Source organism: Fukomys damarensis, unplaced genomic scaffold (assembly GCF_012274545.1).
Source record: "Fukomys damarensis isolate Sample0158 unplaced genomic scaffold, DMR_v1.0_HiC HiC_scaffold_16, whole genome shotgun sequence".
Lineage (NCBI taxonomy): Eukaryota > Metazoa > Chordata > Mammalia > Rodentia > Bathyergidae > Fukomys > Fukomys damarensis.
Window position 1 is genome coordinate 12,591,614 of NW_022900928.1, and position 10,374 is coordinate 12,601,987.

The 10,374-nt window shown below is 50.2% G+C and overlaps 1 protein-coding gene across 1 annotated transcript in view; it reads right to left on the reverse strand.

Annotated features, from left to right (window-relative positions):
• The window catches only part of Otog (otogelin), a 74,246-nt gene that overhangs the window by 6,624 nt on the left and 57,248 nt on the right, over nucleotides 1-10,374 (reverse strand). The window contains exons 40-49 of the mRNA XM_010615147.3: nucleotides 7,961-8,144; nucleotides 5,400-5,620; nucleotides 5,128-5,266; nucleotides 3,623-3,817; nucleotides 3,237-3,449; nucleotides 2,412-2,516; nucleotides 2,186-2,293; nucleotides 1,690-1,791; nucleotides 1,346-1,444; nucleotides 278-318 (exon numbers count right to left, since the gene is read on the reverse strand). Of these exons, the coding sequence (XP_010613449.1) occupies nucleotides 278-318; nucleotides 1,346-1,444; nucleotides 1,690-1,791; nucleotides 2,186-2,293; nucleotides 2,412-2,516; nucleotides 3,237-3,449; nucleotides 3,623-3,817; nucleotides 5,128-5,266; nucleotides 5,400-5,620; nucleotides 7,961-8,144 (1,407 nt within the window). The remainder of the gene's footprint in view (nucleotides 1-277; nucleotides 319-1,345; nucleotides 1,445-1,689; nucleotides 1,792-2,185; nucleotides 2,294-2,411; nucleotides 2,517-3,236; nucleotides 3,450-3,622; nucleotides 3,818-5,127; nucleotides 5,267-5,399; nucleotides 5,621-7,960; nucleotides 8,145-10,374) is intronic.

Here is a 10,374-nt window from a genome sequence, read left to right on the forward strand (position 1 = left end):
ATTTTTTTTAAATTTCTAGAGATTGAACTCGGGGCCTTCACACTAAACTACTTCCAAGGATTTTTTTATTTTTTTGTTTTGAGGCAGTCTTGCTAAGTCACTAAGTTGGCCCGGCTGCACTTAAACCGGAAGTCCTCCTGCCTCAGCCTCCCAGTACGCAGGTTACAGGTGTGGGCTGCCACACCCAGCTCCTTTTCACTAGATTAAAGGAGTTGGGTCTGGGGTGGCAGGAAGAGGAACAGACTATGGAAAATAGGGAAGAACAGGGTATCCATACCAGATGGCACCGGGGCACGGGGATTGTGTCACAGTCACACTCTGAAAAACAGGAGGGAGTGGACCCACCTCACCAAAGGGGCACAGGACACACTGCACACACAGCCCCTCCTGTGGCACAGACACAGCCCCAGCCTGGGTGGGTCCAACCTCCATCCATACCCAGGAGGCCGCAGCTCCCCTGGCAGGGCAGGTGGGCACTGATGTGTCCTGAAGGCCGTGATCCCCAGGGGGGTGAAGTGCCATCATCAGACAGAGCCTCCCAGGTTTCCTCCTCCAGTCCTCCTCCCCTAGGTGGCCTCTCCAACAGTACACAGGAACTTCGGACCACTTTCCAGCCACTCCCGCCCCACTGTCCCAGCGCTTTCCCTAAGCTGTAACAACACTAACAAATCTAAGGGCCACACGGCTGTAGCTCAGAGACCTGGAAGTGCAGGCCAGAGCAGCAGGAAACACTCTTCTTGAAACTTGCTTTGTGTGCTGAGCTTTTATCTGTGCTCTGAGGACAGAGGACAGAGCAATGAATAATTCACCTTCCAACCCTTTGCCCACGCTAGTGAGGCTGGAAACAGAAAAGCTAGATAACCAGAGGCAAACTAAATCTTCTTGACTCTTTTTAAAATAACATTTTTATATGGAGCTCACCAGTTTTTGTTACTGATCTTTGGTGCTCCCACGGGCCTTGCCAAGGGTTGGATGGTGAGTGTTAGTAAATGATGTACCATCAGGAGGTTGCAATAAGAATGTTTATTTATTTTTTGCTTTTTTGAGACAGGATCTCACTGTATAGTTCCAGCTGACCTTGAACTCACTATGTAGCCAAGGTTGGCCTTGAACTCATGGTAATCTTCCTGCCTCAGCCTCCCTAGTACCAGGATTCCAGGCATATACCACCACACCTGGTTTACAATAAGGACTTTTAAAAACAGGAAATGTTTTTGGAGTGGGGAACTTGTTTTTTTTCTCCTTTTCTCCTGGACAGAGAACTGTGGGTATACTCAGAGTGACGCAGGAGGAGGAAGTTCCCCTGGAGATCCACTTGGGGAGGTGGCCCTGACCTGGAACTTACCACAGGACTTGTAGGGGCAGCAGCGGTCTGGGCTCCACACCTCCACCAGGGCTGTGCCCATGCCACACTGCACTTGGGGGCAGCGAAAGCTCTCACACACTGCGGAAGGATGGGGGTGACGTGAGTCACAGACGACGTGAAACGTGAATCCTCAGGATGCAACGCTGGCCAAGGGTGGGTACCTCCCAGCTACCCCTTAGGTCACAATGGCCTCAGACCCCCTGAGGGCCTGGAGTCCTAGGAGGAATGTGGGCTCCCGGAAGCTCCCTGCAGGGCTACTTCCGGAGTCCTCATGCTGCACAGAAAAGTCCCCCAGACCCCTCCCTGTGCCTGCCAGGACCCACCACACTGGTACAGTGGGCAGCAGAGCTCTGTGGTATTCCGGTGCACGGTGAGCGCCTCCCCTTCCTGGCATTCAGGGATAGGATCCGGACAGTCGCCACAGGCTGAGGGGCAAGAGGGGTCAGTACTGTCACAGAAGACCACTCAGGGGCTTGGTATGCAGCAAGTTCCTGGCATGGAACCGGGATCTCAACAGGCCAGGTGTGGCCGGAGCTAAAGTAAAAGCAGCACCTCACAGTCTTACATGAGCGGTCCTGGAGCCAGAATCTGACAGTCTCCCCATTCGGTAGCCCCAGATCTGACTCTGAGCCAGTTTCCATGCTCAGTGGTCTGGGAGTGACAAAGTCCATTTCCTGTGTGTCCCGCACTGCTCTCTGGACAGTGATTCCAGCCTTCTCCTCACCATGCCCTCACAAAAGGACCTTGGCCTCTCCTCCCAGTGGCACTTGCCCAGAAGCAGAGGGGAGGAAGGGCTGCTGGATGAGGGCATCCACCCACCGCAGAAGTAGGAGGTGCAGCACGAGTCCCCCAGACGGCCTGCAATCAGAGTCTGGTCCTGGCGGCAACTAGGGACCTGCTGTGCCTCACACATGTCAGCGTCACATTCTGGAGAAAGGACAGAGGAGTGTTGGCCACCCCCAGCCCTGCCCTGGCTCTGCCCTGACTCCAGACAGGGCTGTCCACACTCCCCTTGTACTTTTCCCGCCCACCCCGCCCCTCTCACCACAGCTGTAGCTGGGGCAGCAGGAGTCTTCCCGGAAGTGCGTGAGGAGTCGGTGGCCGGGAGGGCAGGTAGGGGCGAGGCCCTCACACAAAGTCTGGTTACACACTGGCCCGAGGGCCACACAGCCTGTCACCTGGAGGCTGGGACATCCCGCTGCACTCCACCACTGCCCCACCCTGGATGCCTGGTCTTACATCCCCAGCCCCCAGGACCCCTACTCCTGGAAGAGCCTCTGAGGATCACCCAAGGACCCAGAGCTGGAACAGAAGAGCTGTGAACATTCGTGGCCGTGGGCAGTGTGCCAGCTGCTGTTCAGGATTAATGGGTGATTTCCACCCAAGACGGGCACAGCTGATATTAAATAATTGGCCTGAGGTCATGAGTGCAGATAATGGAGGAAGAGCTGACCAGATCGCTGGTCTTCAGAGCTGGTACCTTTAAACCTCCCTACTTTGGCTCTGGCTCTCCCAAGCCCAGTTCTCCACTCTCCCTAGCTCATCCCTCAAGATGCTTTAATTTTCCCAGGCCTTGTCCTAGCCATCAAGGTGGGCAAGGCTGGAGCCTTTTGTACATGTGTGTGTGTGTGTGTGTGTGTGTGTTGTGTGTGTGTTACTGAACGTTGAACCAAGGGTCTTTGAACTGAACTCCATTGCCAGCTCCTTCCTTCCTCCCTCCCTCCCTCCTTTCCTTCCTTTCTTTTGCAAACAGGGTCTCACCAAGTAGCTAACTTGCCCAGGCTGCTCTCAGTGAACTGGGGTTACAAATGTGCACCACCATGCCTGACTTTGGGCGGGAGCCTTTGAGGTGTCTTAGGGTGGGACTCACCGCAAACAGTCCCCAGGCAGCAGGGGTCCTCGGTGGGAAGGAGCAGGACCACCTCCCCAAAGCGGGGGCAGCTCTCTAGCAGGGGCCCCGGGCAGTCCAGGTCCACTGGAACGATGGTGTCTGGAGCTTGGCACTGCTGCTGGCAGCAGCCACTGAGAGAGCTGTTCCAGGTCTCACCCAGGGCCCGCGGCACCCCCATGCTGTCGGTGCAGGCTGCAGTGTGTAGGGTGGGGATCAGAGGGCCGAGGGTGGGGGCAGAATCAGACTGCCCCAGGCTAGACCCTCCCTGGGACATTGACCACCCATGCTGGCATGGACTGGAAGGATGTAGAGGGGCCTCAGGCTGCAGAGAGACCCCAGGTGAGGCGCACCCCAGAGGGGCCTACCGCACTTGTCCTCAGGGATGCAGAGCGCAGAGTGACGCCGGTGCAGGATGGTGCCCTCTGCACAGACACAGCCTTCACCCAGGACCTGGCACTGCTCAGGGTCCAGCGGGCCCAGCATCCCATCCTGGCAAGCATCGGGAGGCTCACAGGCCGCCACACACGCCTGGTAGGTGGACTCGCTGGAGCATAGGAAGGCTGCAGGGGCAGAGGGCACAGGCCCCGCTCAGACACCAGCAGGGCGCCCCTCCAAGGGCCCTGGGAGCAGGAAGGGTGGGAAGGGACTGTAGTCTCAGCCTGCCCTTGGTGGAGAACACATCAGTCAGGGGGCTTCGTGTCCACCTCCTTGCTCTCCATCAGGATCAGCAAAGGAGAGCCCGCGGCCCAAATTCTGCCTGTTGTGCTTTTGCAAATAAACTCTTAAACAGCCATGAGCATTCTTTCTCATACTGTGTGTGGCTGTTTTTGTCCTAGAGGGGTAGAGTGGAATCTTGGTGGGCTGCATCGCCTCTTGTCACGAAGACTTCTTCACAGAGAAGATGCAACCCGCAAAGCTCCAAATATTGACTCTCTGGTCCTTTTAAGAAAAAGTTTGCCAACCTCTGGCTCTGGATCAGTGTTTTCAAACTCTCTTAACTGTGAAAAGCAGATCTGACATTGTGGCCTGGGCATACAGCTTGCAGAACAGGGGGCCGACCTCAAGCCTGACTGTACAAGAATCACTCGGAAGCTTGAAAATCGCACTGCAGGACCCTGACCTGGGCCGTTCTGAAGCTGACCAGGGCCCAAACACTAGAACTTTTGATGTCCCGTGTGACTCAAAAGGGCAGCTGAGAATGAAAATTGCTGACATATTGAAACAAAAAAATGTTTTTCGTGAAAGCACGCTTAATCCTCCTATTTACAATACGTACTAGAATTTTAAATTTTATTGCACTTTTAAATGCTTGTGCTGCCCCCAATGGATTTCATCCCCCCTGACTTAGATTCCACAGTTTAAAACATCAGCAATTGGTAGTTTTGTTTTTCCATATCTATGGGTGTGGTGCTCTCGAGCTGCCCCCATTCTTCCTGGATGTTCGTGTTTAGAAATGAAACTGCTCTAGAACAGGTCACCCTTGCCTATCTCACTACCCGGAAGGAGGCGAACCTCATTTCCAGCCCCGTGGAAGAAGAGACTGAAAAAAGAGAAAAATGAGCAAAAATTAAGATAAGGAAGTTAATATTTACTGGCCAGTAACTTGGTGGCATTTCATCTTCAAGCTATCTCTAGGAGGGAGCTATCACTGCTGTCCTCATTTTGTTAATGCGATAAAATAAATAAAGCAAAAGCACTGTGTCTATTTATTAATTAATTTGTGTAAATTATTATAATTGCTTTCTCATAAAATACAATTTTTTATATTATAAACTTACTAATTAATATAAATCAGTGAATGAGCGAGTGAGGCGAAACTTGCGTCTGGGAACCTTTCCATCAGATGCGAACCCCCCAGACCCGCACTCACGGCAGTAGTCAGAGCGGCGCCACTCGATGCACACGTGGAATTTGTGGCACATGGCCACGTACACAGTCAGTGCCACGCAGGGCTGCTGCACGTACTTGGTGTCCCGGATCCACAGCTCACAGAACGACTCCGGGGAGACCTGGGCACAAGCAGCAGGCAGTGCTGCCCATCCTAGTGCCCCACAACCCGGCCCTGCTCAGGGGGAACAGTGAGCCTCCGCTGCCCTCCGCAGCCCCGGAGGTGACCCCACGTGGGACCCAGATGGCACATACGAAACGGTGGCAGGCGCCGAAGGTGCGGTTGGACACCATGCGAAGGCAGGGCGAGCAGTCAGCTGTAGCACAGCTGTCTGGGCGGAAACGAGTCTGGCCTACTGAGGTCAAGGAGCTGGGCACCTGCCAGCTGTCCAGAAAAGGAGCAGGGTCCTCAGCTGCACCCAGCACAGAGCTGTCCTTCAGGGTGAGGTCGTTGGCTGCGTCTCCATCACAGATACCTGAAAGGGGCAGGATTATCCCAGTAGCCACAAAATCACCAGACTCCCGAGTCCTCAGCACTCACACAGAGTGCTCATCACAGCAACTTTTTGGACACCCAAGTTACTATCATCCCACTTTGTGGGGCACAGAGAAGCTTTTCCCAAGAAAAAAATCTTTGACACTAAGGAAACAAATGCCAAACTGTTTAGGGATAAAAGGACACAGTATCTCGAACTTGTTTGCACATACACACATGTATGTATGTATACACGCAGAAGGGCAGAGGAGCAAACGAGGCAAAATGTGAAGGTGGTAAATCTGAGTAAAAGTGTAGAAATCCCTCATACCATGTTTCCAACTTCTAAGTCTGACATAACAAAATAAAAAGTTACCCCCAGAGTCTTAGCAGCGCTTGCCAGTTAATATAACACCTACTTCCTCTTCCTCCTGGCCTCAGTTAGCCTATTTTTCCCAGCATCCTTTACACGTGGCTGAGTCCCCACAGGCGGAATGCAAGTGGAGGTGAGGAGCACAACTTCCAAACCTCCCAACTGTCTCTGCTCCGTACAGCTGGAAGATGGCAGAGCCACAACAGGGATGGAACGTGGGACTCTGAATCACTGATTATTCGGGCAAGAACTAAACTTGGGGGTGTTAAGGCTTTGAGATGGGGCAAGTGTGTGGCTTACCAGTCACAGCTTCTAACATAATCTGCACATCCTGCCTCGTCTGTCATGCACTAGGTACATGGAATGATCAAAAGTATGGCAAATGCCTAAAACATTTTTTTATTACCATAAAAGACACGCTGCTATTAACACCTCTCAAAATACTCCTCCTTGCTTACAACACACTTAGCCCTCCACTCCTGCGGCTTTCTCTAGCAGTTCTGGAAATCCTTCTTATGAGTGTCTTTGGTCGCAGTATTGTGGCTGCCTTGATGTCGTGGATCAATTTAAATTACCTCTCATGGTCTCTTTGACTTTGTGGGGAGAGCCAGAAGTCACAAGGTACCAGAGCCAGTAACTAAGGTGGATGAGGACATGCCATAACGTTTTTATGAGCCTGGCTTTCCACTGAATAGGCCTGGGCAGCCGCATTCACTATGTATTTGATTATACCTCGTAAAGACACTCACAAAAGAGGACTCCAGAACGGCTTCAGAATGTGGCAAGAAAAACGGTGTGTACGTATGAAGTGAGAGGCAGTGTCGTGAGGGAGATTTGTGGCAATACGGTTTTACAGTATAAAAATTCACTGCAGGTTTTGACCGTATTCCATACATACTGTGCTCCAGATATATTCCCTGCCTTCGATTTTGGGTGTACTGAGCACTCCCTGCCTGAAATGCTTTCTCATGTGCCTTTCCTTCGAGGGCCCTCATATGCACCCACCCATGCACGGCCTTACTAGTTCTGTGTAACACTTGCTGGTTTGCAGTTCTGTCATGCCAAAAGATTTGATCTGAGTGCCAAGGTTCATTTTCCTTCAGATTTTCATTTACCTCAGTGAGGGCTGTCACGCAGGTAACCTAGGGAGGAGTTGGCCCAGGGGCTCCTGCTGACTAGAGTGTAGTTTGCCGAGGATGAACAGAGTAGACAGGAGAAATGGTGAGAAAGGGTGGTGGCGGAGGTGCGTGCATAAGGAAAGGTGTTTGTGTCAATCAGAATGGAAGCTCCAGACTGTCTGTTTGGCTCACTATTCTGTCCCCAGTGCCTGGCACTTAGTAAATTTGTGTTGCACAGTGAAAGGAGCACAGTCTGACTCACACATGAAAACGCATGTGCAGAGAGGGTACCCTGGAAGCAGGGTCATGCGTGTGAATGAACACAGTGGGTGCACAGGGAGGATGGAGGGTGGGTGTATAAGTGTTCCTGTGTCCCCCATCGTCACAGTCACAGTGTCTGGCATTACGGTATGTCCCTGCAAAGAGCAGTGGCCTGTACCCCAAGTCCTCTTGTGCCCTTAGCCAAACACACTTCTGGATCATGCTGCACTCAGCCACTTAACCTCTCCCTTTCTTCTTTAGTTCAATGGGGATACTAAGGGCCACCTCTCAGGGCTGTTGTGTGAATGACTTGGAATAAGTGAGCTCAGAATGTGAAAGTGCTTTGTGAAGGGCCCTTCACACAGATTGGAAGGCACTTGGAGGGTGTCAGGGAAGCTGACAGACAGTCCTGGCTGCAGAGACAGCTGGCTGAGCCAGAGCCTAGCACCATCTTCCTGCTATCAGCTTCAGCCCCACAGTGCAAGACACCCCCGCCAGCCCCGACTCTGCTGGGGGTAACCTGTCCTATGTCTTGTGGCAAAGAGGGACCCGGGAAACATTCCTCTGCCCCCGAGTGGGCGCCCCTCACCGCATAGGCCATGGCCCTGGGTCTTGCTGGCTTTGCTGGCCTCCAGGATCATGAGTCCTGAACTGTGCAGCCACTGGATCTGGATGTTTGAGGGCGTCTGGATCACATACATGTGGCCCGTGTCCTCAATTTGGAACCCATACTTGCTCACAGGTGGCCACACTGCCTGCGAGTCCACAGTCACCTTGAGGGGGGGAAGTTCTGTGTGAGCACAGCTTGTCCATCAATACAGCAATCTGTCCATCCATCCATTCTTTAGTTCATCCATCTGTCCATCCATCACCTGACAAACATTCAGGGACATCTCCTGTGTCAGGCTCTGGTTCAGGCACATGCACCCAAGATACGTTCCAAGGTGGTACAGGACAATTCTGAATATATATTTATCTTATGAGCAAAACACCAGTAAAGCAAGAAATGCAACCACAGGAGGCAGGCTGCACTTTGATGTCTGTACAAACACAAACGCTGAGCACTTGTCATCACTCTTGTGTCTCCTGATTCTGCTCAGGTCATTTCTTCTGGTAGATTTCCCCTCAATCCTCAGCCTTAAGGTCAAACACTCTTTCTCTTGTGCTAACCAGTAAGACAGAATCTATTTGATACACTCAACCCCCAGCATTGGCCTTTGGAATGACATAAATCAGAAGCTCAATCAATATTTGCTGAATATTCAACACACCTTAATTCTTGTAAGCATTTTAAATTCAGAGCTTAACTTTTATTATATATTGACAAGGTTAAATTTGCATGTATCATGAATTATTAGTTTTCTGCTATAAAACTGGGAGAAAAAGATTAAGATTATAAAATATTTATTGGGGCTTAACTGTCTCCCTTCAAGAATAGACTGTTTCATTAATCACTTCGCAAATTACCCAGCACATGAACTATGGTGTCGCAGTAGAGGGAGCCTCAGTGTAGGAGTCAGAAAACTATCGCTTCTCAGCCTTTTGGCTGAGATCAAGTGTGAGTCAGAAAACTTTGTGACTTTGGGAAAGTCCTTGGCTCTCTCATAGAGCTCAAGCCTCCCCATGCTCTGGGAGTGCATATCCATATCCAGAGAGCCTCACCTGGTAAGGACAAAAGCCTTGGACTTCTTCTGTGCCAGATGGATTAACAAAAACTGGCTTTACCCTCTTGCCCAAATAACTAAAACCTCACAGGATATAAGAAACAGCCATTGAACAGCTGGTGGTACAGGAGTGCGACCCCTGAAAAGCAGGTAACAAACAGGGTGAGGCTTATGACTCTCTACTGCTGAGAGAGCTTCTAGGCCACCGTAAAGCGGGGAAGGACCCAGGCAGAGGCTGGAGGTTTCCCTGAATGTGAGGTTCACAGAAGCCCAGATAGTTAGTGTGAAAGACAGAATGTTGAAGAGGGTGGGGGAGAGTTTGTATGTTGTACGCTGGGGCTTTTCAAAGAGCACCTTTGATCCACCCATAAAACTGTTCTGAATTTTCAGAGTATCAGTCACATTGTGCAGGTGAGAAAACCACCTGAAAAAAGCAAGGAGAAAATTCCTTACAGGTAACACAGGGCTGGGAATAGCTAGAGCTACCACCTCCTAGAGGGAGAAACATGGCGAAGTACAGAATATAAGGTAGGGAATGCACAAAGGTCTGCTTCAATATTAAGGAATCAAAAATGTAGAACAAAGAATAAACAATAAAGTCTCACTCAGAATAAAGGCTACTCTGGCAAGTCCCAAAATGATCAAACCATTCCTTAGTAGCATAACTGTTATAAAGCTCAAGAATATTTGAAAAAACAAAATTTAAAAAAACTATCTAGCAAGGTAAAACTCACAATGTCTAAAATTCAATACAAAATGCTAGTTACACAAAGAAGCAAGAAAACGCGATTCATAATGAAAGAGAAAAAGAGTCAGCATTGACCAAGAAATGACACACAATAGAACTAGCAGACGGGGACTATAACACGATGATCATAACTGTATCCTTCAGGTCCAAGGAAGTAGAGGAAGACATGATTATATGGAGGGGATACGCTAAAGAAGTGAAAGAAATTCAGATGATTCTTCTGAGACGAACATATAATGTCTGAGATGAACAACACACGAATGAGATTAACGTGCTTAGACACCGCACATGGAAAGGCCCACTAACTCGAAGATAGGATGACGCACATTATCTAAAATGAAGCGTAAAACTAAAAACGCGAAAGATCTCATGCTTTGAGAAGAGTGAACAGGCCTGACAAACCTCTAGCCAGCTGGTCAAGGAAAGAAGGGAAGACGTAAATTGAGATCAGTGCCATCAGTGCCTCCGCCCACCTCCTGACAACCACTGTCTTTTGCTGTAGTTTTTCTTTTTCTAGAATGTAGTATAAATTGAACCAAAGAGTATATATATATATATACGTATATATATATATATATGTATATATATATA